The sequence below is a fragment of the Catharus ustulatus genome, chromosome 2, assembly GCF_009819885.2.
Source record: "Catharus ustulatus isolate bCatUst1 chromosome 2, bCatUst1.pri.v2, whole genome shotgun sequence".
Taxonomy (NCBI): domain Eukaryota; kingdom Metazoa; phylum Chordata; class Aves; order Passeriformes; family Turdidae; genus Catharus; species Catharus ustulatus.
The window spans coordinates 122,773,557-122,799,477 of record NC_046222.1 but is presented as its reverse complement, the minus strand read 5'-3'; the positions used below and the strand labels follow the sequence as shown (position 1 = coordinate 122,799,477).

Here is a 25,921-nt window from a genome sequence, read left to right as displayed (position 1 = left end):
CCCTTGGGGACAGGCTTTGGTGGCACTGGGGGATCCTCAGGGGCTCTTCCCACCTTGATGTCTCTAATTCTGTGTGCTTCTCCCAGGATAATCCCACCTGCAAACACAACTGAATCCTCACCCTGGTGAGCCAGAGATGCAGCTCCCAAATCCAGGTCAACTCCTGCTGCCCACACACAGCCCTTGCTGCCCCTTTGCCATCTCTCTGTGGATTTCCTGCTGTCAGCCCAACACCAGTGTGGTCCTGATCCCATTCCCTGCCCCCTCAGCACGGGAGGGATGCACAGGATGTCCAAAGGATTGGGTGCAGGGGGGATGTCCCATCCAGGGAGCTTTTCCATGTGCAGAGCTGATCTGTGCAATCCTGCACAAAACCCCCACGTGTCATCAAAGATCTCAGCATCAAGGAGGTTTCTGCTCTGCAGAGTGGATGCCTGCAGTTGTCTTCAAACATTCAGGAGGCGTGGTGCCCACATTGCTGCAGAATGGAAACAGATGGAAGCACAGGAAGAGCAGCTCTGGCCAGAGTGGCTTTTCCTCATCCTGACACATGTACAGCGTGGGGCTCTGCAGGCTTGGAACGCTGGGTGGGCCACAGGAGTTGGCCAGGGTTTTTATTTCTTTCATCTCAGGCTGAAGAAGTTCAGTTTTTTTACAGTCCCCAGGTCAGAGCTGCTGGCTGTGACAGCCTGGAAAGCACAGAACCTTCTCACAGACAGGACTGATCCTGCAAAAAAAGGGCAACAGAGCCCTGGTAGGTGTTAATGGCAGAGAATTACAGAGTTATCAGGGTTAGAAGAGCTTTTTTCTTTTTTTTTTTTTTTTTTCTCTTTTTTTCTTTTTTTTTCTTTTTTTTTTTTTTTTTTTTTTTTGAGAGGTTTAACTTCACCATTCTCAAGAGACAGCCCCACAGCTTAGGGTCTCAGAGCTGGGAGCATGGACATGGAAAATCCACCTGGTTTCACAGGATCCCAAGGTGTGAAGGGACCTCCAGGATCCCCCAGTGCCACCTCAGCATCCCCCAAACCCTGTCCCCAAGGGCCACATCCAGCCTGCTCCTGAGCACTGCCACAGACAGTGACTGCAATCCCTGCCCTGCTCCTGCTGGACACACAATTCCTCACCCAGCCCGGCTGCCAGGGGCCTCTTGCCAACTCCTCCAGATTTCCCACTGAGATCTCTCACAGAGTGAAGTTGTCCTGGAAAAGCAAAAGGCACTGAAGTGGTTGGTTTGTGATTCACTCAGAGCTCCAGGTCAGTGCAACATGGAATTCCATGGAATTATGGAATGATTGAGTTGGAAAAACCCTCCAAGACTCTCGAGGCAAACATTCCCCAGCACTACCAGGCCACCACTAACCCGTGTCCCCAAGTGCCACCACATCTGCACTGCTTTGAAATCCCTTCAGGAATGGTGATTCCATCACTTCCCCAGGCTGGATAATCCTTCTGACCTTGAACCCTGCCCAAGGCCATTCCTGCAAACCCATGAGATCATGAATATCCCAAATACCTGGGGAAGGACCAGCATCCCAGAGCAGTGCTGCCAGGATGTTTTCCCCAGGTATATTTGCAGAAAATCTCAACACACATCTCCCCTCTTATTCCCTTGATACAATTCTTTATAAATCAGTCAGAAGTGTTAAAATAAATTATCCTTACAGGGAAAAAGCTGTAAAACTCCTGTGTTTACAACATTTCTCTGGCTCTGTACCGATGTTGGGGGAATTACCCATGCTATCACCTTTGTTTTGGGCTCTCCAAGGTGCCAAAAGCAACGAGGCACTTGAAATGTCGATTTTCTTTGGAAACTCCACCTGTTTGTTTTGTTGTTGGGGTTTTTTTTTCTAAGCAGACACATCCCCCTGGGAATGTGATTTGCAGCTCCTTTCCACCTCTCAGTGATTCAGGATTTGTTAGAACCCCTCTGCAGGAGTGTATCAGCGCTGAGGTTTTCGTGGTGAGCTGGCAGAGGAGTTAACAGCTCTATCAAACCTCAGCTGTTTTATCCCAGTACGGCTGTGGCTTGGTCCTCAAACAAGCCCCAAGATAAGGAAATATCTGCTGTGACCCCTCTTGCATCATGGATATTTGATGAGGGCAAACAGCGCTGTGGAATGGGTGATTCACACCACTAAAGGTGCTCCGAGGGTTTTTATTCCCACCCTAAAAGCACCGGGATGAGCTGCTGGATTCAGATCCATGGGAATATCCCAGAGGTGTCTGGATGTGCTCTTGGGACAGGGTTTGGGGTGATGATGATGATGGTGAAGCATCTCCTTGATTTTTTTTTTGCCCACAGCCATAAGAGCATCCTGGCTTTGCTCCAGTTCTCACAGTGAATTCCTCTTTTCATTCTGCTTTGTCATTAAAAACTCAGCTTTTCTGATCCTGTTCCCTGTGGAACCCCCTCCGTGGCAATCCCAGATTTGATGATTTGGTTTTGCCTTAAGACAACAGCAGGACGACACAAAGAGGAGAATTTTATTTCAGAGAAATTGCAAAAGGATCCTGCAAAGAGCAGGAAAAGGCACAAACCCCCACTCACGTCATGAATCACACAAGTCCAAGCCCTAAAACAATTGCAATATTTCTCAACTCCCTCCAGACCTGACATTTAAAGCTCACATACATTTCCTGCAAGCCTTACAAGAGCTCCTTAAAAATATTCTTGGCTGCAGATAAGTGGTGAAACATCAAATCCAAGCCATGCACAGCAAGAATTTTAACCCAAATATTCATTAGCCTTTATCCTTTTAAAAAAAATTAAATTAGGGAATAAAAAATCTGTGTAAGACACACACACTGAGCCACATCTGGAGGATTATAAGGGAGAAATAAAACACCACTTGGTTTTGAGATGGATGATTGGGATCTTAAGGTCCTGAAATGCCACTAAAATCCACTAAACAGATCATGTTTTCCTTTTAAACCCTAAAGGATTTTAAATTAGGTGCAGTTGAAGGAGTAGAAGACTGTGGCAGTGCTTTTCCCTTAAAGCTCATCATGACTAAGTCAAATTTGCAAACCCAGAAAGGATTTGCCCAAGAAAGGCTCCTTGAGACTGAAATAACAAAAGTGCTGAGCAGTTGTTAAGCCTGGCCTAAAGTCACAAAGTCAGAGAGCTTAGAGCAGACCCAGGGGTTTGTACAGGGAAATTCCCTGTGAAGTGGAATAGAATTCCCAGGGAAGTTGTGGATATCCCCTCCCTGGAAGTGTCCAAGGGCAGAGTTTGGAGCAGCCTGGGATAGGGGAAGATGTTGGAATAAGGTGATCTTTAATTTCCCTTCCAACCCAAACCATTCCATGATTCTCTCCACTCAGGAAGTGGAAATCCCACCCAGTGCCCAAGCTGTGGCTCCCAGATCACATCACACACCTTTAGAGGGGACACAACTCAGAGACAGCGAGCAGCAAAAGCATCAGGGCTGAGGAAAGCATCAGGCAGCTCCCCAAAACAGAGAGAGAAGCAGCAATTCCTCATGGGAACGGAGAGAATCCATCCCAGTGTGCAGCCAGGGCTCCAGGGAAAAGCCTAAAGCAGAGAACAAAGGGATGCTGCTGCTCCAGCTCCCATCCCTGCCCCGACCCTTCTGGAAGCTTTTGTCCTTTTGGCCTCCAGGACATCTTGAGGCAATTCCACAGTGCTGGGAAAAGCTCTTCCCTCCTGGTTTTGGCTTTATGATCCCACCAGGCACCCCCCACTGCTTGTGTTTTGGGAAAGAAGATTTCAGAGTTCCCAATCTGCCTTCTCTGTGCTATTCAGGATTTTACAGGCGCCCATCATGACCCTGTCCTACCCATTTGTGCATTTTCCCAAACGTATGGAAATTTCTATCTTTAATCTTTTTCCAAACTTGTGGAAATTTCTATCTTTAATCTTTTTCCAAACTTAAGGAAATTTTTATCTTTAATCTTCATTTCTGCAGGGATCACTTCAATCTCTGCTCTTCTCTTTACTTCTGCTGGGTTTGAGAAGTGATGACCAAAGCAGTATGGGCTATATTGCTTCTATTATATTATTTAATTATTTTTTATTATATATTTTTAAATTAGTATTGTATTTTATTATGTATCTTATATTTTATTTCTATATTATTGTATCATATTTTATTTCTATTATATTATTTATGTACTCTATTCTATTTATATATTATATTATATTGTATTGTATTATATTATATTATGTATGTATTCTACATATAACATACTATTTATATTATATTTATTATAACTATCTTGTTATGTTATTTATGTATATTATATGCTATTTGTATATTGCTATAGAATATAATATTTATATTATATTCTGTATTTATATTTTATTGTTATATTATATTATATCATATTATATTATATTATATTATATTATATTATATTATATTATATTATATTATATTATATTATATTATATCATATCATATCATATCATATCATATCATATTGTTATTTATGTATTTGATATATAATATACTATTAATATTATATTAGATTAATTATATTATATTTATTATAACTATATTATTATACTGTTTATGTATATTATATTCTATTTCTATATTGCTATAGAATATCATATTTATATTATATTGTTTATTTATATTTTATTGTTTAATTGTATTATATTATATTGTATTATATTATAATTTATGTATTTGATATATAATATACTATTTATATTATACTATATTTATTATATTATATTTATTATAAATATATTATTATATTGTTTATGTATATTATATTCTATTTCTGTTGCTATGGAATATCACATTTATATTATATTTTTTATTTATATTTTATTGTTATATATATTATATTATATTATATTATATTATATTATATTATATTATATTATATTATATTATATTATATTATATTATATTATATTATATTATATTATATTATATTATATTATATTATATTATATTATATTATATTATATTATATTATATTATATTATATTATATTATATTATATTATATTATATTATATTATCATTCCTGTCTAAAAGGATGTACATCCACAATTTACAAAGGCAATAAAAAATGCTCTGTCCCTTTGTTTTTGGCTCTGGCTGAGCACTGAACCTGCATTTTCACCCACCACAATCCAACTGGCCCAAGGTGACACTGGTGCCCTGCAGGCAGCAAATCCCCAAATTAAATTTACCAGTGAACTTCAATGTCTCAGGTGAAGAACAAATCTGTGATGGGTGAATCCATTCCTGTAGAAAAGTCTGGGATGAGTCCAGGGGATGTGGGATGGACAGGACAGGCTGGATCCATGGGATGAGACCACAACAACCCCTGGAGCCTGAATTTCCCCATGGAAAGGGAGCTCAGGGATTGGCACTGCCCAGGGAGGTTTGCAGTGCCCATCCCTGCAGGTGGCACCTGGAGGTGGCACTCAGGGTGACAAGGTGGGGATGGGCACAGCTGGGGATGGATGACCTGGGAAATCTTTTCCAAGCTCAGGGATTTTGGGATCCTCTGATCTGCTGGATGCTCCAACATCTCCATGGGTGTCTGGCCTTCCTTTGCCTTTTCTCTGACCATGCAGCCCTGAACAAAGTGAGAATTAAGTGACTCTGTGGGGTCTGGCATTGCACCCTCTCCTTCTGCTAGAAACACTTTTTAAATTAAATCCTCATCATTTCTCACCCACATCGTGGAGTCCTCAGCTCCTCATGTCAGCAGAAGGGAGAAAATTGAAGGGTTCTTTGTGCTTTTAATGTTCTGCTGATTGGTGACAAAAATAAAGCAAAACATCCCTGAATATTCTTAATAAGATTTCCAAGAAGACAACAGTAACTGCTGGAGGGTAATCACTGAACAGACCCCACAAAACTTTTGGGATAGAAGTCTGTCAGAGCTTGTCTTTCATTTCCCTCACAATCTCACATGGTTTTGTTCACTAATTGAGCTGTTGGCTCAGGAGTCCCTGATGTGGCATTAATTTGGGAACTGTGAAAAAGTTACAATCAACAGAGTCATGGCAGATGTGGCCCAATAGTCACAAAAAATAAAAGTACTCCTATTGTTGAATTCTGCTCTGAGACTGTTATTCCACAGGCAGCAAAATGAACAAATCCCCTTTTCCAAGGGATCTGTGAGATCCACTGAGATGGGGATTGGTGTCTCCTGCTGTGTCCCAAGGGAAAGGAGGAGAGGAAATGGCCTCAAATGGCACCAGGGCAGGCTCAGGGTGGAGATTGGGAAAGAAAATTTCCCTGTCAGAGTGGTGAGGGTTGGGATGAGCTGCCCAGGGAGGTTTGCAGTCACTGTCTGTGGCAGTGCTCAGGAGCAGGCTGGATGTGGCCCTTGGGGACAGGGTTTGGTGGCACTGGGGTGGCACTGGGGGATCCTCAGGGGCTCTTCCACTGTGATGATTCCATGCCATTCCCAAGAGTCTGGAGAGGAGAAGCTCCAGGGAGAGCTCAGAGCCCTGCCAGGGCCTGAAGGGGCTCCAGGAGAGCTGAGAGGGACTGGGGACAAGGGAGGGAGGGACAGCACACAGGGAATGGCTCCCAGTGGGGTTTGATGGGATATTGGGAATTAGGAATTGTTCCCTGGGAGGGGCTGGGATGGAATTGCCAGAGCAGCTGTGGCTGCCCCTGGATCCCTGGAATGTTCAGTTCCAGGTTGGACACTGGGGCTGGAGCACCTGGGACACTGGGAGGTGTCCCTGCCATGGAACTGGCTGATCTCTAAGGTTCCCTCCAGCCCAAACCATTCCATGATTCCACAATCCCATGCCAGCTCTGCAGACATGATCCACAGGGTTGATGAAACTTTCTGTCTGTCCTTTCTCTGGGTGACCAAAAATCTCAGGGGCAGAGGTGACCAGGGCAGTGCCACATTTGTACAATTACAACAGGGAAAATCTGATTTATGGCATGGGAATCTCAGAGCAGGACATCTCTTAGGAAGGAGCCACCAGAAGAAATCCATGTCTTAAACACAAACCCAGCTGAAATGCAATAGCCACAGCTATCACTGAGACAATCTGCCACTTGCCAACGAGAAAACCACAATAAATGGCCAATAAAAACCGACCTCTGTGAAGCACAGAAAGAAAATGTACACTACTGTTATGTTGTGGTTAATTCCCAGACAATACTGCAGAACGAGGCTGAAGTGCTACTTCCTGTCACTGAAAGGCAGAGAAACCCAAACAGCAAGAATTCCTCAGGCTGAGGAATGCAGACATACATCATGTCTGCAGGAATCATAAAAAGATCAAATGCAATATTTTCTTTCAGCGCAGACAGCAGCTTTGAGATTTTCCATCCAGACAGCCTTGAAAAAGCGCCTCCAGCGTTTGCCAATTACTCCTGACAAAGACCATTTGGTCGTGAGTGATGTTTTAAGTGAAATAAAGCAGTGGGGAGAAGTGAACATGATGAAAGGGTTCTTTTCCTCCCTCTGAAGTGACTGGGAGTTCTGCACTGCAGGGTTGGGTTTGTGCTTCCTGCCGGTGACAAATCCCTGGGGATGCCGTGGGGAGCTGAGCCTTGTTTGACAGCAGCAGGAAAGGAGCTGCTCCTCGTGTTCTTTTAAACAGCCACAGAGTTTCTGCCTCTAAACAAACGAGGAGTTGCTGGGACTTCTGTTCCACATCATTCCTCAGAGATTTAAGTGTGTTAATGGAGGGATTGATCCCCCAACACTGAACTGGGCAGAGGGCAAAAGAGGCTGGAGCTTTCTGCCACCAGCACTTGATTTACAGATCAGCTGCAGCCAGGAATAACCGGAATATTCCATATTTTCAAATTATTTATTAATCATGGACAGGTAAAAATAGCTCAGGCCCTCCAACTGTGTTTAAAGAATGATTTAAATAACTCCCTGTTAGCTCTCTCTTGACTTTTCTCCTTTTTAGACAGAGGATTGGGGTCCATTTAGCTGCACATTTATATCAAAACTGTCAGGAGTGTTTGTCTCAGTGCTTGTGTCCTCCTTGCTCACCCAGCATCACAGCCCTGCTGCCCCTGGAGCACCAAATTAGCAGAAATTTGTCTCTTCCTCCCAAGGGGAGCAGCATCTCTTTCTAACCCACACAAGCCAACAGCAGCAGCTGCTTTGTGAATTATCCAAGCTCTCATTTCCCCCTCCTTGACATTCAACAGTTGCATCTTGTTCTTGACTTAAATCCAACTCTTCACCCAGTGGGGAAAGGAGGGGGGAAGCTCCACAGAATGTGGGTGCATTAAGAACATTTTTCACTCTGTTTCATTTTGCAAGGGTCTGGGTTTTCTTTGTTTCACAATCCTCTGCCCATTTTTTCTAACAAAAACATTTTATTTAGAAGTTAGGAATGTTTAACCATTTGGGTTTTTTTCAGTGTTGCTTCTCCTTTTTTCTTTTTTCCACAGCTCCCTGAGTGATTTTTCTAGTGGAAGGTGGCAGGAGTGGAACTGGATGCTCTTTAAGGTTCCTTCCAACCCAAAAAGTTCTGGAATTCTGGGATACACGGATATAACAGAAACCTGGGATGGGAAATGAGAGATTTCCCACCTGGGATCCATGTCCATCTCCATCTGTGCAAGGAGCAGTGACACACCCAGATGTGCCACAGACAGGCTCCAGCACTGCCAAAAAGCTGCCAAAAATCCCTCTTGATCCCTCCCCAACATCCTCTGCAGGCCAGACCACCCCCAGCAAGCATCTCTGACCTTGCAGAGCTCAGCTCGAGGGAAGGACACACAAATTCCCTGAAATTCCATCTCTAGGAGTCACAAATTCCCTGAAATTCCATCCCTAGCAGACACAAATTCCCTGAAATTCCATCCCTAGGACACACAAATTCCCTGAAATTCCATTCCTGGGACAACAAATTCCCCGAAATTGTACTTCTAGGACACACAAATTCCCTGAAATTCCATCCCTAGCAGACACAAATTCCCTGAAATTCCATTCCTGTGACACACAAATTCTATGAAATTCCATCTCTGGGACACAAATTCCCTGAAATTCCATCCCTTGGACACACAAATTTCCTGAAATTCCATTCCTGGGACACACAAATTCCCTGAAATTCCATCCCTAGGACACACAAATTCCCTAATATTCCATTCCTGGGAGACACAAATTCCCCAAAATTCCATCCCTGTCCATGAAAATGTTATTTTGTGGGAAGGACACACAAATTCCCTGAAATTCCATCTCTGGGACACACAAATTCCCTGAAATTCCATTCCTGGGACACACAAATTCCCCAAAATTCCATCTCTGTCCTTGATGAATTCATCCCATGGGAAAAACACACACATTCCCCAAAATTCCATCCCTGTCCATGAAAATATTATCTTGTGGAAAGGACACATAAATTCCCTGAAATTCCATCCCTCTCCATGAAAAGATTTCTTGTGGGAAGGACACACCAATTCCCCAAAATTCCATCCTTGTCCATAAAAAGATTATCTGTGAAAGAACTCACAAATTCCCTGCAATTCCCTCTTGGCTTCTTCTGGCCAAGCCCTGGATGCCAGCCCGGGCAGGCTGCTCCAGCCAGGAGTGGCACCAGCGTCCTGCTGGGAGTGTCCCTTGTCCCCTCATCCCTGCCAGGGGTCACAGGGCCCAGCTCCTGCCAGAGCAGCCCCAGCAGGAGGGAGCTCTAAATCAGCACATCCAGAGCCTCTGGAATGTGTCTGCAAGGGATGCAGGGCTCAGCTGATGGTTCCTCCAGCTCAATTTTGGCATTGTGGAATCATGGAAAGGTTGGAGGGGACCTTAAAGCCCGTCCAGTGTCACCCCTGCCATGGGGACACCTCCCACTGTCCCAGGCTGCACCATCCTGGAACTGAACATTCCAGGGATCCAGGGGCAGCCACAGCTGCTCTGGCAATTCCATCCCAGCCCCTGCCAGGGAACAATTCCTAATTCCCAAGATCCCATCCAACCCCACAGTGAAGCCATTCCCTGTGTGCTGTCCCTGCAGCCCTTGGGAATTTCTCTCCACCTTTCAGCTCCTCCAGGCCCTGCAAGGCCACACTGAGCTCACCCGGAAGTTTCTCTTCTCCAAAATCATCCCAGTCAGAGGAAATGTTTCAATTCTGCTCCATCCAAGGAAGGTTTTGAGAGGGATCTGTGCCAAAAATCCATCCAGCCCCTGATTCTGGAGGAATAAAATACAGGAGCAGACATTTCTCCAGTGCAATCCCACTGATGAAACCATCAGAGTGGAATTCATGGAATGACAGAACCAGCAGGGTTAGAAGAGACATTCAGGATCATCCAGTCCAAGGATTTGAACTCTGTCTGGAGTGACAATTCCAAAGGGGATGATTAAACCTCAGAGAGAAACAACTTCAATGAACTTAAAATCCACTAAAACTGAGAGAAGATAAAAAGCCACAACATTTTAATTTTCACTTGGAAGCAGCAGCATAAAAATGATATTTTGAACTGTTTAAGTAATGGTGTAGCATTGAATACAATATTTTTTACTGTTAAAATGTAACAGAGTGACATTTGGATGTGGATCTGCTGGAATTCCTTATTTCTCTGCAGTACAGCTGCATCATCTAGTGGACAGCACAGAGATTGCACTGGTTTTACATTTGATACAGTTGATTTGGGATTCATTATCTTTGCTTTTCCCCTGAATACACTGCACTGCTTTCTCAACCTGAATTCTGGGATTCTAGATATCCACCAGAACATTCAGTGAAATGATCTGGAAGTGGAATTTTTTCTTTCCTTTTATGGGATGTTTTGGGTTGGAAGGGACATCACAAATTATTCCAGCCCCTGCCCAGGTTGTTCCAAATCCCATCCAACCTCCTCTTGGACACTTGCAGGGATCCAAGGAGAAACCTGATCCTGTTACTGGTTAAAGAAACCCTAACAGTTTTATTTGGATATTCATTTATTTATTTATTGGATATTTATTTATTTGAATATTTCCCTGTGTCCCAGAGATGGTTAAATCCATCACAGGAGTCACAGATGCTCTGAATGCAGATAAATATTTCAGATCCTACCCAAATTTTTGGGCAACATCATTTTTGAAAGTTCCTTCTTTGGGAATGGCATCTTGGCAATGTTTTCATAGCTTATTTAAAAGCTTTAATTATCAGGCTATGAAGCTGATACTCCTTTCTGCTGTCCCAAACCAGACAGGCCTGAGGGCACTCAGCAGTGATGGATGAGCTCCACACATTACAGAAGAAAACTCTCCACTGGGAGCCACTTTGTGCAGAAGATCAAAAGAAAATCCATGTTTTATTGACATAAATTGACACAGCAAAGATTTTGTCAGGAGGTTTCATGTTTATAGTTGTTCAGTGACTTCAGTGACAGCACTAAATCAACCTCTCTCTTAAAAATGAAAAAATTAAGCTGTGCTATTTCTGACAGGGAAATTTTCTTCCTAATATCCAATTAAGAATGAAATTTCCTCTCATTTTTTTCCCTGCCCCTCCTGGCAGGGACTTGTGCAGAGCCACAAGGTCCCCCCTGAGCCTCCTTTTCTCCAGGCTGAGCTTTCCCAGCCCAGCTGCTCCTCCAGGATTTGTTTTCCAGCCCCTTCCCAGTTTCTTGTCCCTCTCTGGCCACTCTCCAACCCCTAAATGTCATTTTTTGGGTAACCCTGCAGCAGCTGGAAGAGAATCCAACTCCCTGCCCTGCTCTGGACCACGTTTGTATCACTCCTGGGCAGAAGCTGAGTTTATTCCCACTGCTGCTCACATTTGCAGGTTCAATCTGAAAGGGAATTTATGCCAAGTGGGAAATCAAGCTTTTTTTTGTCTTTTTTTAAGATCCCAGCTCAATCCTTTCTCAGGGAACACAGAGCCAGAGTGAAATGTTAACAGCACATCACTGAGGAGATGCTGTTTGCAGCTCAGAGTAGAGGCTGAGAAGAATTTTCCCCCTAAAAACTTGATTTAATATCCTATAAAACAGGTGGAGAACACTCCCAGGGCTGCTGGCACCTCAGCTCTCCCCAGTTTAGGATGTCTTGCACAGAATGAAATTTAATTTTAAAAGTTTGAGCTTAAATGTAAAGGTTTATTTTTATATATCCACATAAACTGCCTTCTTTCCTGCACTTCCAGACCCCTTTCCTGCTCTCCCTGGAGGGTGTGCAGGAGTTCCAGGAGCAGAGCTCACATCCAAACCACCTGGAATAAATGTGGAGCCCTCAGCAAAAGCAAATTAACTTCTGTCAAACTCATATTCACCTCACCAGACACACTGTACAGGAGCTGCTCTTAAAATAACCATCCTCAGGAAAAAAGAGAAATGAGCCAGCCAAACATCCTTCTCTCCTTTAACTCTGGCACCATTTTGTGATAAAATGATCAATTCAGAAACACAGCTGGTCCTGGAGAATGGAAAGGGTTTATTAAAGGAAGGTCAAACAGTCACAGAGGCACAGGAGGAGCTGGGGGAAAACTGGTGAGAATTCCCAAATCCAAAGGGGTCTCAGGATCTCTGACTTCAGAGACAGAAAATTCCAGAATCCTCAAGGCTGGAAAAGCTCAAAGTCCAACCATCACCCCATGGTCACCATCAAACCAAGTCCTCCAGTGCCACATCCTCATTTTTGAACATTCCCAGGGGTGGGTGGCTCTTCCCTGGGTATCCTGTTCCAATGTTTCACATGAAAAAACAATTCCTAATAGCCAATCTAAACTGATCAGGACTTTACAGTGTAAAATATGGTGGCAAGTGATTTAAAAAACATGATTTAGGCAAATCTGAAGGTAAATTGGCTTCAAGGATATAAGAAATAGAGTTCCAGCTCCAGAAAGGATTTTAGAAAAATAAAACAGAGAAATCTTGTAGAAAATGAAGTAATATATTTACAAAAATAAACACTCTTTAAAATTACATCATGGAAAATAAGCACAAGAGAATGACAATTCCAAATGAAATTTCTGCAGTTTAAATAAGGGTCCTGCCCTGAAATGCCTTTAAAAAAATTCTCTTTTTTCCAAACCAAGGAGCTCGAGTTCTCCACTTCAGCAGAACCTTCTGAAGATCAGCAAAAGAACAAAATTTTGAATTTTGAAATTATTCTTTGCTGCTCAGGTCCATTAAGAGTGCTAATCTGGCAATAATCCCTGACCAATGACAGCTCCAGGGAGCTCAAGTTGTTGCTGAATTCAAGTTGCAAAGGATCTCAGCTGATTTTTGAAGGATCCTGAGGTCTTCTGAGCGCAGCATTTCCACCAAAGCCAGCTGGGGTTGGAGGTTCTCTTTGTCCCTTTTCAGCTGGGAAATCTGGAGTTGAGACAAATGGCATGGAATGAGACAAATTTTTGATTATTTAATAGGATATGAGGAGAAAATTTGTGGAAATTTCTAAGGATTTTATTATTTTAAAATAGTGGGGTTTTAAAATTTCACCAGAGAAATTTTAATAGTAAAAAGGAAAAAAAAAAGAGGGAAAGGGAAAAAATCATCAAAATTCTCCCCCAGAAAATGACATTGCTCTGATAGAGAAAGGAATCTGAGCTCCCTTGTTTTTCCACATTACCTGGAGAAGGACATGCTGGGTCTCCTCTATTAAAAAGTGACAAATTTTTGCTGCTGTACCCAAAGCCTGCTGTTCATTCCTGGCTGAAGGGACATCACCAAGCAGGATCCTCCTCCAGCAGGGACTGCAACCAAAATGTTTGAAGAATACAAAATTATTTGCTGCACTCCCCAGCTGGATGCCAAACGTGCCCTGCCCCTCACCTGGGCTCATAACCAACCCCAGGGATTTATTTTTAGTTCTTAGATCAATTTAGTCCACTCAGCAATGAATCTTCAAAGCACAAACAACCCTGAACAACCCTTTCCTCATTAATTGATTCCCCCATTTCATTCATTCCAAGCAAAGTAATCATTTTCCATCCCTGATGTTTGAGGCAGATTCCCAATCTGGAATAAATGTTCCAAGTGCACTGCCAGTCCCTGGAGATGAATTTCACAAACTTCCTTGGCCCTGGAATTACAGCCTGTGGAACACATGACTCAAGGAAATCAAGCCAGGTTAAGAGCATTTAAAAATGAAAATCAAACCAAGAGGAAAAGGGCTTGGAGCTTGAACTTTGAGGGAACATCTGAGGCTTGAAATAGAAAGGGAAAACAATACAAGGAAGAAAATCACCAAAGCAGCAACAGAGCAATGACTTTATAGTTCTCTGCCTTTCTTCTTTTCACTTCCCACCTGGGGGTCAATAAAGCAGACACAGAAGAACTAAAAATTGTCCCAGAGAGTAAAGAGTGAAGGAAACAGAAAATACTGAAGGGTCTAGAAAACAAATCCTGGAGGAGCAGCTGGACTGGGAAAGCTCAGCCTGGAGAAGAGGAGGCTCAGGGAGGACCTTGTGGCTCTGCACAAGTCCCTGCCAGGAGGGGCAGGGAAAGGAGGAGAGGAAATGGCCTCAAATGGCACCAGGGCAGGCTCAGGGTGGAGATTGGGAAAGAAAATTTCCCTGTCAGAGTGGTGAGGGTTGGGATGAGCTGCCCAGGGAGGTTTGCAGTCACTGTCTGTGGTAGTGCTCAGGAGCAGGCTGGATGTGGCCCTTGGGGACAGGCTTTGGTGGCACTGGGGGATCCTCAGGGGCTCTTCCCACCTTGGTGATTCCATGAAATAAAAGCAAAAGGCTCCTGCACATCCAGCAAACATTCAGGCTGCTCCAACTCACAATTGCTCTGCTCCCAGACTCAGCACCTTGAGGGCTGTGAGGAGTCTCCAGGAGGGTCCCTCCCATCCAAAGCTCAGGTTCCTATAAAAAAAGGGATAAAATAAAGTTAAGCTGAGCTTTAGTGACAGTTTCCTCCCTAAGACAAATCAGCCAAGATTTGATAGTGGTGTTTAGAACTTCTCCATCTCTCCCAAGCAGTGAGTTTGCTAAAAAAAACCAATTAATTTTATTTTTTTTCCACTGGATTTTGATACTAAAAGCAAAATTTGACTCCTTAAAAACTGAATAAAAATCTCACCAGGAAACAAAAAAACTCTAGATACTTACTCTAGGTAATCATGATCTTTTAAAATGGAAACTTTGGCTTTTATCTGTTTGTCCAGTGGTGAGAAATATTTGAGGAGAGTATCTGCAGAAAAATAGAGTTGAAACATTTAAATAAATTGTATGTAAGAGAAACAGCAATCATCAAATCTGAAAGATTTCAAACATATTTTTTCATGTAGTTCTAAAATCAAAACCTGTTAAATTCTGCTTCATTTTCCATCAGCAATCTCCAGGATTGTGTCCTTAAAACAGAAATCCTGACTCAAATTGAAATTCTGAAATTCAAATTCAGTTTGTGGAGATTTTGACTTCATTCCTGAGGTCAATGGTGCAACCCCAGACATCCAGCTGGGATCTCTACACAGATATTGATAATCACAATTTTTATCCACAATTAATATGATAATTTTGTAATAATCACAATAATCATGTTATTAAAAAAAAATCCCAAAAAATCCTGGAATTCTGGGACAGTCCAGGAAGGTTTTATTGGGATTTGGGGGGTTTTAATGGAGGATTTATGGAGGATTGGGAGGGATTTTAAGAAGGGTTTGGTGGGAATTTGGGGGTTTTGGGGCTGTGATTTTTTGGGACTTGATTTTTGGGATTTGGGGTTTTTTTCTCAGATTTGGCATTTTTTTGGATTTTGGGGTTTTTTTCTGATTTGGGTTTTTTTTAGGGATTTGGGTTTTTTAGGGATTTGAGGAGTTTTAATTGGGATTTGGAGATTTTTTTAAGATTTGAGGGGATTTTGGGATTTGGAGCTTTTTTGGGTTTGAGTTTTTTTTAGGATTTGGGGTTTTCTGGTGTTTGGGTTTGTTGGGTTTTTTTTCCCATCAGATTTTGGGTTTTTTTCAGTGTTTGGGGCTTTTTTTGGGATTCGGTTTTCTTTTTGGGATTTGTGGGTTTTTGGGGGATTTTAGGGTTTTCCAAGGGATTTAGAAGGGTTTTGTGGGGATCTGGGGTTTTGGGGGTTCAGGATTTTTTTTATTTAGGGTGTTTTAGGGATTTGAGGGGTTTGCTGGCTATTTAGGGGGTTTTTTTCTCAGATTTGGGTTTTTTGGGGTTTGGAGTTTTTTGCATTTATAGTTTTTTGGGTTGGGATTTTAGGAGGTTTTGTGTGGATTTGGCTTTTTTTGTATTTGAAAGTTTTTTGGGGGGATTTGGAAGGTATCAAACCCTTTTCCACTCCTTGAGAATTGACACAGTTCTTTGTTATTGTGGCTTTCAATGCCCAGAAAATCCATAAACCCCACCTGGTGAGACATAAACACTGCTGTGAGGATTGTCCATGGCAACAAATCCATATTCCAGCAGCAGCCTCTGATTATCATGAGGTCCATAGCAGATAAAAACCTCCTGGGATTTTCTGCACTGTGAATTTGTCCAAATTTCGTAGCTCCTCGTCTGCTCATTAAACGCAGCCTTGACCTTCAGGGAGTTAAAAAATAAAAGGTTTTAATTCTTGGTAGGGTGAAAATGGAAATAAAACTTTAAATTTTGAAACCCTAGAGGACTGAAGTTCTTGTTCAGTTGTGGGGATTTCTTTAGAGACCCCAAATCTGCAACCACAGATGGTTCCATGCAGAGTTTGCCTCTGCTGTGCTGCCCCAGCTCAATGTTGGCACCCAGAGCCTGACAGAGGTGGAAATTCTCTCTCTGAGACATTTTTCCCCCTGTGACATCTCTCCCTGACCTCCCCACTCTCCTCTCCATCACATAAATACAGATGGCACTGACTTTAAAAGCAAAAAAATTTACTGATCTATTTTGAACTTCTTACCTGAACATTTGGGCTGTGGTTTAGCAAATCTAAATATGGTGCCAATGCATAAACATCTGGCTCCAGGGAAAAACATTCCCTGTGTGGGTGTTCCATGTAGATTGTCCTGGTATTTATAGTGCACCAAGCCCACTCCAAAGCACTGTAATTAAAAATAGTTCCTGTGTTCTCAGCAAATAAAGGCTGCAGGGAAGAGAAGAAAGCTTTGGAAGATCTGAACAGCTCTTGGATCATCTTTTTTTGCTCCTGAGCCTTCTTTTTTAAGGGTTTTGGGAGAAGATTTATTACATCAGGGTCCAAACAAGCAGAGCAAGTGTAAGTCTTGGGTAGAACATCCAGGTAGGGCTTCCATGGAGATTTCTCCCCAGCATGTTTCTCTGCTATCAAAAACGTGCACAGTGCCAGCAAAGGAGACACAGGGGGCTTCCATCTATTGGAAAATACAAATTACAATTTAAAAAATTAAAATTAAAATAAAATTAAATTTAAAATTAAAATTAAAATTAAAATGCAGCAGACCTGCAGAGATGAAATGGGAAATGGACACAGCAGGGTTTTACCTCTCTCAGAGCTCTCTGGAAGTTATAAATAGCTTCTGTTTAAAACCTCTTTGTAGTTTATCTCCAAGTCCTTTGGCTGATTTCAAAGGGGCAATAAAAGCTGGTTTGTAATAACAACTTCAGGTTCACCCCTTGGATTGGGTTTTTTTAGGATACACAAGTATTCAATGCCCAGCATGGGGCTTTGTTCCAAATTTTCCAAATTGCTCCAAATTTTCTACAAGGCCCTGGCTTTGCAGCCCAGTTTTATCTTCCTTCTCATATTGAAGCTGACTCAAAAATTCCCAAAAAAACCCATTCCTAATTGACATTTAGGGCCAAGCAGGCTCTAAGGCAGCTCCAGCTCCAGCCTGTGCTCTCTCTCCAAGCCAAAAGGGGATGCTCAATATTAAAACTTTTTCCTATCTGAGCATTCCACAGCCCTGAAATGCTGCCACCACTCTGGGTATTCAGTTGAAAGCTCAAAAAGAATTCATTATTGCTGAAAAAAACCCACTAAAGGCCATCAGGTGTCACTTACTTCACAATGTATCCTCCCAAGCAGCTGCTGAGGACGGTGCCCGTGGTGAGCAAACACTTCTCAGGCAAGGCAATAATCAGATCTCCTGCCTTTGAGGGAGGAGGAAAGAAAATTACACACAAAAACCAGTAAAAATCAAGTGTAAGGACTCATCTAAATACTGTGGGGACTGGTGGTTTCACATTATGGCTGCAACAGTCTGAAAGAAATTACACTCACTATGGAATTCTGAGCTTTGCTTGCTGCAAAAATCATTAAATGTAAAAAAAAAAACTGAAGAGCTCCTGCATGAGAAACAACATCACTCACCTGAAGAGCTTTTGTTGTCATCAATCCTCTTCCTGTCCCTGAAGAAGGAACAAAGAGCAGGAGTAAATAAATATGGAGATGGAAAATCTGTGATCAGGTCAGCAAGGAAAAGCTCTGAAAGAACAGGCACTATGTTTTACAAACATAAATTCAATTATGGACTCTTCCAGATATATCTCATTTCTTTGTTCTCCAGTTCTCTTTATTTTTCAGGATCTTTTCACTGCATATCCTGCAGCATTTGCTGTCGAGTTCTATCAATTATTCAGGTTTTTTTTCTCCCACTCATGCAATTATTCACCTTTTTCTCCATTTTTTCCTCAAACACATCTTTCATCACCAGCTGCAGCTCTTGGTTTCAGAGTTTTAACTAAACTTCAGCATTTCTAGTCAGAATATTTTTTCTGATCCCTTCTATTCTTTCTGCTCTGTCTATAACATTACAAAATATTTTAAATATAATCTACATTAAGAGAAAAAATAGAAGTACAAATTTTTACTGCAAATATTACTAAGTGAACTTCAGCTCTCTGCTGAGGGGATAAAGAGATAAACAAGTTATCTTGCTTATTAAGCAAATTATCTAAGTTACAAACTTGTTATCAACAAGGTTAAATTGCAAAAACTGTTTTATTAACACTTCAAATTTTGGCTTTTTCAGGCCTCAATATCTACTTTTTCATGTTCAATTCACATTGCAAGAGTATCAGTTACTGTTTTTTTTTTCCTTATGCTAGATACATGCATAATTCAAAATGAAAGCAGGAATCTAAAATTATTAGCAGATTCAGAGATTTGTACCAATAAATAATTAATAATTAATCAATAAATAATTAAAGCATTACCCCAGAACTCTGCTGGCCTTAGGTTATTGTCTTCAAATCCTCTCTCTTTCAGCCACTTCTTAAGTTTAATGTATTCCAGTTTGTGACTGCAGTTGACTAAAAATTTAAAAAAAAAATCATGTTATTAAAGAGTATTCTGTTGGACAATAAAGGAAATATAAACATTTTACTGTATAGTCAGAAAAACTGTATTTTGGACATTTTAATGCATAAAAGAATAGCAAGAAAGTTCACCCATTGAAGTAAATAAATTTTGCATCTTTGGGCACTGGGAAGTCTCAGAAACGTGTGAGTTATTCAGCATATCCAAGGAATTTTAGAATAATGTAATATTTCCCAAAAAAGAGCTCAGAAAATTCACTGTGCTCTGCTTGGGACTGTAAATTAATGCTCAGAAATTTGCATATAAAAAAGGTAACATTTATGAATGGAATTTTCCAAGCAAGAAGGCTTTTGAAAATATAAATAACAAAATGACACCTTGAGAAAGAATTAGTTATTTTATTATTTCACTTCCAGGTGTGATGATACCTCCATCCATAAATCTCTTTGAGTGTTTTCTTCTTCTCCTTCGACCTGTCCGACCTCTGCTTTTCTTCATATCAAATGAGGGATTTTGCCTTTCTTATACAACCTGAATAAAAAAAAATTAAGTAACTGATTTAGAAACATTTAAAGTCACTTTCAAATTTATTACTGTGAGGGTGGTTTTGATTATTATTTAATTTATTACACAGGGTGTCCAGAGGAGCTGTGGCTGCTCCTGGATCCCTGGAAGTGTCCAAGGCCAGGTTGGACATGGGATGGGATGGGATGGGATAATGGGATGGGATAATGGGATGGGATAATGGGATGGGATAATGGGATGGGATGATCTTTCATAGAATCATGGAATATCCTGAGCTGGAATAAACCCCCAGGGATCACCCAGTCCCAAACCCCCCAAAATCCCAGCCTGGGCATCCCTGGCAGCTCCTGGAGCTCTGTGCCCATTCCCTGGGGAGTCTGGCCAGTGCCCAGCACCTCTGGGAGAGGGAAGAGCCTTTCCCCGATCTCCCTCTTTTGCCAAAAGTGCCCTGAGCTGAATCTCCCAGCGCAGCTTTTCCCTGCCAGGAGGGAGCGAGCCGGGATCACCCACAGGCGCTCGGCCGGGCCTTCCCTTCATCCCAGCCCATCCCATCGGGCTGAAAAGACACGATGGAGCCCAAATCCCATCCCACATTATTATCCCATCCCACATTATCCCATCCCTGTGCTAAGCAGGCCCCGTTCCCTGCTCGGCACAAACCCCGGGACGGGACGAACCGGCCCCGGCAGCGCTGCGAGAGCGGGACCCGCCCGTGCCCCGCGACCTCTCCCGGCGAGCCCCAACCGCATCCTAGAACCAGATTGTGATTCCCGAGTGTCTCCCGGGCTGGAACTGCTGCTCGTTGTCCCAATCCCACCTGCTAAGGGCACACAAGCACCGACATTTCCTCGCTGTCCCTCTCCGCCAGTCCCCTCCCGCTGCCCGGCCCCTGAGGCGGGGCTGCCCCGCCATCTTAGGGGGCGTCGCCATCTCCCTTGGCCGCTGTTTGGGAGTGTATTTATTTCGGGAATTAGGCGTGCTCTGCTCGCTGTGTGGAGCTGAGGGACGAAGGAGAGGCTCCCGCCGTGTTGGAGGTGGGTGCTGGGTGTGTCACCCTCGGATCCTTCACCCCCGTGTCCCCCCTGAGGGCTCGGGGTTCATGGCGGCCCCGGGTTCCCCCGTGAGGGGACGGAGGGAGGCTGGCGGTGAGGGGGGAATGGCGCTGCTGTCCCTGCGGAGTCACTCTCGGAGTGTTACGGGGTTAACCCTGCTTAGGGTTGCAGGTAAATTTGGAAGAGAGGTGATGCCCAAAGGGAACAATTTTAAACTTGTTTTTATGGGGGAAATGCGGCTCTGTTAGAAAAGCAGCGAGCCAAGTTTTCTGTTGCTGTGTTGCACAACCAGCCATTGTAGTCAGCCTGTTTGCTCCGAAAAAGCTCTAAAGCTCCTTCTGCCTGGTACTGGAAGATAAAGCTCCTCCATCCTTTTATTATTTTATAAATTTCATGGTTTGGGACCTTAAAGATCATCCAGTTCCAACCCTTGCCATGGACAGGGGTACCTTGCACTTAGACCAGGTTTTGAGCCTGAGGTTTTCAGCAAAACTTGAGCTGAACCAATTGAATATTCCCGAAAGATGGCAAGTCTTTCTGTGAGGTGTAAGTACTTGGTTTTTTATTACTCCTACAAGAAGTTATTTTAGTACTAAAGATTAATCATTGACGTTTTTTAGTCGAGACCCTTCTTTTTACCCTCCACCTGTTGGCCTTTCTTCAGAACACACCACCAGATTTCTCTGTGAACACCTCGTGCCACCTTGGGAATTTACATGGCTTGCACAGGAATGTGGTTTACATAATCCAAGGTGGAATTTTAAATAGTGTTTTAAATAAAAAGCCACTTGCCCAGGGAGGCTGTGGACTGCTGGAAATGTTCAGGGCCAGGTTGGGGCTTGGGGAGTGGAAAGTGGCCATGGCAGTGGGATGATCTTTAAGGTCCCTTCCAACCCAAACCATCCTAATGATGATTCTAATGATTCAAATTCCTTTCCAAAGAGCCATTCTGTGTGTGTGACCGCCCTTCTCTTTGCTGTCAGCAGTTCCTGTGACATTGGCTTGCATTCCGAGGGGACAATGTCCGGCGTGCCAGTGGCTGTGGTGACAGGATCCAACAAAGGGATTGGCTTGGCCATCGTGCGGGCCCTGTGCAAACAATTCCCGGGGGATGTGTACCTGACATCCCGGGATCCTGCCCGAGGCCAGGCTGCCGTGGCTGAGCTCCAGCAGGAGGGGCTGCAGCCACTTTTCCACCAGCTGGACATCGACGACCTGCAGAGCATCCGAGCACTCCGGGACTTCCTGAAGGACAAGTATGGAGGGCTCAACGTGCTGGTGAACAACGCTGGCATCGCTTTCAAAGGTAGGAGGTGCCCTGCTGGGATAGTCCTGTGCTCTGTGGAGAGGGCAGTGTGTGCATGCAGCGCTTCTGTGCTTGTTCCATGCTGTGTTTTTGCTTGGGTAAACTTCTTATTTTGAATATGATGTGAGAGCAGTGTGCCTGAGGAGGGTCATTTCCCCATGGAAAGGCAGCTCCCAGGGAGGTTTGGAGTCTCCATCCCTGGATGGGGCACAGCTGGCACTCCATGTAATAATAATAATAATTCCATGATTCTGTAAACATGTTTCCCTGGAGGATTGTGTTTGCACCACGAGGAAATGTTGAGGGAAGGTGAGCTGGGTTGGGTTAATTGCCTCAGTGCCCAGGAGTTCCACCAGGAAATGGGAGCCCAGCACCACTGGGAATATCAGCCCTGTGGTTTCTCTCTTCTCCACCCCAATGCTTTGTTCTGTGCATTATCTGCTCAGAGTTTCCAGCTGATGAAGCAGCACCTTTGTCCCTGGGTGGATTTGCTGCCTTGAATTTTAGCAGGCATTTCAGTCACCTAGAAACCAGTCCACTCAAATGCTGCTGTGCTGAGCAAGAATTTAACCCTTTCCCCTTCCACTGGGCAGAAAGGCAGGGAAAGTAAGAAAGACACAGCAGTTCCAAGGTGACAGGATGCATTTTTGTTTGTATGGAATCCAGAAGCATGTTAGCTCCAGACAGAGCAAATCACAAATTTGGCTGTTGGTTTTATGGAGGGGATTGTGGCCCTGTGCTCTGCTCCCACCTGCAAGGGAGGATCCTGGCCCAGGGAGGAGCTGGAGCTGCTCAGAGAGCCCAGAGGAGCCCCAGGATGAGCAGAGGGATGGAGCAGCTCTGCTGGGAGGAAAGGCTGGCACAGCTGGGATTGTTCAGCCTGCACAGGAGAAGCTTTGGGGCCTTCCAAGGGGAACACTGAGAGTAGGGAACTTCTCATGGAGTGGGAGTGCAGAGATGATGTCCTGAAGCTCAGTCACTCTTTTGCCTGTTACTTTATAGGAAAATTGCTGAAGATCAGTTTGTTAGGAGGCAGCTCTTAATAGAATTGTCTGAGCTGCAGGGTGTGCTCAGGAAAGATTCCAGCAGCAGTTGAAATATCACTTCCAGATGTTCAGCCTTGACTTTCCTCAAGCTGACAACAGCTGGGTCAGCAGCAGGTCACACAATTTAGGATGTGATAAGGGACCCTCTTGGAACTGTTGCTGTATCAAGCACAGAGGGTGCAACATCCTTTCTTAGTTGTAGCATCATGTGCTATTGCAGTCTAAGATTAGATTTGATTAAGTTTTGTAATTTTGTTTTTGTGATGCAAAATTTTTAATCCAGCAAAAACTTCCTGTATCAAATGGTGATGGAGCTGTGGTGTTCTGGATGAGCCTCTGTGGGTGGAGTTGTCTAAAAAAGCTCCTTAAATCAGGGGAGTTCAGGACACATGAGTGGGGTTTGGGGTGTGAGGAAGGGAGGATATGGAAGCAGAAGTTTGGAGTTCTGTAGGATTTTACTTCTCCACCTGACCATGGGTCAGGATCTGGTTTCATGTGTGAGATTTAAATGCAAATGAGTGTGAGTCATTAAATGTGTCTTGCAATGAAACCCACATCAAATAATGAGCTGTTACAATTTCTCTTTTGAATTCTCATGGATTTGGAGACAAGTGAACACCTGCCCAGTCTGTGCAGTGGCTCCATTCCAGCACAGAGGGAGCAATGCTGGGACTTGAACTTTTGGGGTTTGGTAACTTCTATTCTGTGTTACAATTCTAATTTTTGTTCTTTTTTTCCCTTCCTACCTCTTATGACCAGTTAATGACACTGCTCCATTTGCAGTCCAAGCTGAGGTTACAATGAAGACAAACTTTTTTGGAACCAGGAATGTTTGCACAGAATTGCTGCCTATTATGAAGCCTTATGGTGAGTGAAACATAACAAGTGGAGAAATTGAATTTGAATTTTGGCCCTTTTAAATGGGAGATCCTGTCCAGTCTCAGGCACTGCATCCATGTTTCAGAGTTTGATGTGTTTGGTGCTATAAATGAAATGTAATCACTCTCCTAATATTTAAATAAAGTTTTCAAGTGAAAAGTCAAGTAGATGAATATCAGGTTTTTATTTCATGGGGGAGAAGGGAAAAACAGAGTGAGTGAATTTTGGGTGCCAAAGTTGTAGTCTAGTCCTCTTGTGCTACAGTGAAGGATGGCTGTTAATAAAGTCAAGATTTCAAGATTAAATCCCCAAATTCACCACCAGAATGGCTGTGAAGTGGCAGGAAAGAGGGGAAGCAGCACAACATAATTTTGGAGATGAGTGATTTACTGATTCAGCTGACTTGTTCCTCTTCCTGAAGTGCTGGGAGATAAATCCTTAAACCTGTAAATCTCCAACTTGTAAATCTCCAACTTGTAAATCTCCAAGTATTATTTTTTTACTGTAGCAAGAGTGTACCTGCTGATTGTGAAGTTGTTTCCTGGAGTTTTATCTGAAACTTTTGCAGGTTCACACCTTAAATTACCTCATGTATTTACTAGAAATAAAAACATTGAGTTAATCTGATTTTCTGCAAAACACCCCACCTAAAATGCTTTACTCCCTGAGGAGTGAATCCAGACTCACTTGAGTTTCAAATGTGTGCAGATGATGAGTTTTTCTTCTTTCCAGGCCGGGTGGTGAATGTGTCCAGCATGGTGAGCTGCAAGGCCCTGGAGCGCTGCAGCCAGCAGCTGCAGCAGAAATTCCGCAGTGACACCATCACTGAGGATGAGCTGGTGCAGCTCATGAACAAATTCGTGGAAGATGTCAAGAAAAACATCCATGAGAAAGAGGGATGGCCAAACACTGCCTATGGGGTGTCCAAAATCGGGGTCACTGTCCTGTCCAGGATCCACGCGCGGCTGTTGAACGAGCAGAGGAAAGGAGAGCACATCCTCCTCAATGCCTGCTGCCCTGGCTGGGTGAGGACAGACATGGCAGGTCCCAAAGCCACCAAATCCCCAGAGGAGGGGGCTGAGACCCCTGTTTATTTGGCCCTTTTGCCTTCCAATGTTGATGCTCCTCATGGCCAATATGTCAGTGAGAAAACTGTCCATCCTTGGTGAGCTCAGGGAGGGGGCAGGGAGCTCCTGTTCCTGATTCCATTCCTAATTCCAGCAGTGCCAGCCCTTTTCCCACTCCCCTGGGATGGATCTCAGACATGGAGCTAGGATGAGGTAGCAGGTGCCTTATCTCTCATCACAGTAGAATTTTCCAGAATCCAGAGCTGTTTTGGGGGCTTTCAAAGAGAATGGGATTGGTTTAGAGCTGCTCTGATCTGTCTGGGGTGAAACTCAACTGTTGAACAGACATTCCTTACTCTCAGAACTAAATGGAATTAGGTGAAAATAAAAATAGCACTGATCCACATTTATAGCCAAACATAATCAGTTGGTGTTATAATTACTGCTTTATATTCTGGTACTAAAAACTTATAAAGTTGGAAAATATATTTTCATTTTCTGCAGCTACTTTTGTTGCTGGGATTTGCAATGTCTGCACTGGCTACAGAGAAAATAAATTACAGACCTGACACAGCAAAGTGCTCCTCAGTTCCTTTGTTGCACAGCCAGAAGTTTCCTTACTAAAATCTGAATTAAGTGAGGTGGAGAGCTTTGCATTTGTCCAAATGCTGCTTCTTGCCTTTCAAACTCTCAGAGTTGAAAAATTGCCACTTCTGAGGCTGAATGAGCTGGAAACAATTGCCATAAAGTGTTGTTAGTAATGACAAATCAATACTGGGCTTGTTAATTGTTAATCAGGAGTCAGGAGGTGATGCTGGCTGCCTTTGGGTGGGATGGGAAGCCTTGGAGTGGAAGGCATTGGGAATAAATATTGTGGGGGGTTTAAATTGCTTATCAGCACACAACAAAGGGCTGCTTGTAAATGTTTATTTTTAAGCATACAGGAGCATTG

At 43.3% G+C, this 25,921-nt stretch overlaps 2 protein-coding genes across 7 annotated transcripts; one reads left to right on the top strand and one right to left on the bottom strand.

Moving 5' to 3' along the window:
- On the bottom strand, positions 1-20,518 carry SETD4 (SET domain containing 4). 5 transcript variants are annotated; one of them, XM_033052100.1, is made up of 11 exons: positions 20,437-20,518; positions 19,523-19,625; positions 18,992-19,087; positions 18,147-18,184; positions 17,838-17,926; positions 16,758-17,187; positions 16,231-16,405; positions 14,975-15,056; positions 14,648-14,728; positions 13,489-13,612; positions 11,998-13,232 (listed from the first exon to the last, which is right to left on the bottom strand). In XM_033052100.1, exons 2-11 carry the CDS (start codon positions 19,590-19,592, stop codon positions 13,098-13,100), a joined length of 1,320 nt encoding a protein of 439 aa, XP_032907991.1. In that variant the 5' UTR covers positions 19,593-19,625; positions 20,437-20,518; the 3' UTR covers positions 11,998-13,097. The 5 variants fall into 5 exon arrangements, 4 of the variants coding, with proteins under 4 accessions (XP_032907991.1, XP_032907993.1, XP_032907992.1 ...); XM_033052102.2 differs by lacking the exon at positions 20,437-20,518 and adding an exon at positions 20,297-20,392; XM_033052101.2 differs by lacking the exon at positions 20,437-20,518 and adding an exon at positions 20,280-20,383.
- On the top strand, positions 20,516-25,547 carry LOC116992448 (carbonyl reductase [NADPH] 1-like). 2 transcript variants are annotated; one of them, XM_033052108.1, is made up of 4 exons: positions 20,516-20,653; positions 21,658-21,977; positions 23,783-23,890; positions 24,635-25,547. In XM_033052108.1, the coding sequence occupies exons 2-4, from the start codon at positions 21,692-21,694 to the stop codon at positions 25,069-25,071; spliced, it is 831 nt and encodes a 276-aa protein (XP_032907999.1). In that variant the 5' UTR covers positions 20,516-20,653; positions 21,658-21,691; the 3' UTR covers positions 25,072-25,547. The 2 variants fall into 2 exon arrangements, with proteins under 2 accessions (XP_032907999.1, XP_032908000.1); XM_033052109.2 differs by having other exon boundaries at positions 20,545-20,653; positions 21,655-21,977.
- Positions 25,548-25,921: the final 374 nt, after the last annotated feature.

What these genes read in the sequence shown, in the direction of transcription:
- SETD4 (XM_033052100.1), bottom strand. Translation starts at nt 19,592, where the DNA reads ATGAAGAAAAGCAGAGGTCGGACAGGTCGAAGGAGAAGAAGAAAACAC. An exon ending in AAAGAGATTTATGGATGGAG is followed by an intron (nt 19,088 to 19,522) that starts GTATCATCACAC and finishes TTAAATTTTTAG; the next exon opens with TCAACTGCAGTCACAAACTG. An exon ending in AAAGATCATGATTACCTAGA is followed by an intron (nt 14,729 to 14,974) that starts GTAAGTATCTAG and finishes CTTTTTTTATAG; the next exon opens with GAACCTGAGCTTTGGATGGG.
- LOC116992448 (XM_033052108.1), top strand. Translation starts at nt 21,692, where the DNA reads ATGTCCGGCGTGCCAGTGGCTGTGGTGACAGGATCCAACAAAGGGATT. An exon ending in CGCTGGCATCGCTTTCAAAG is followed by an intron (nt 21,978 to 23,782) that starts GTAGGAGGTGCC and finishes TCTTATGACCAG; the next exon opens with TTAATGACACTGCTCCATTT. An exon ending in GCCTATTATGAAGCCTTATG is followed by an intron (nt 23,891 to 24,634) that starts GTGAGTGAAACA and finishes TCTTCTTTCCAG; the next exon opens with GCCGGGTGGTGAATGTGTCC.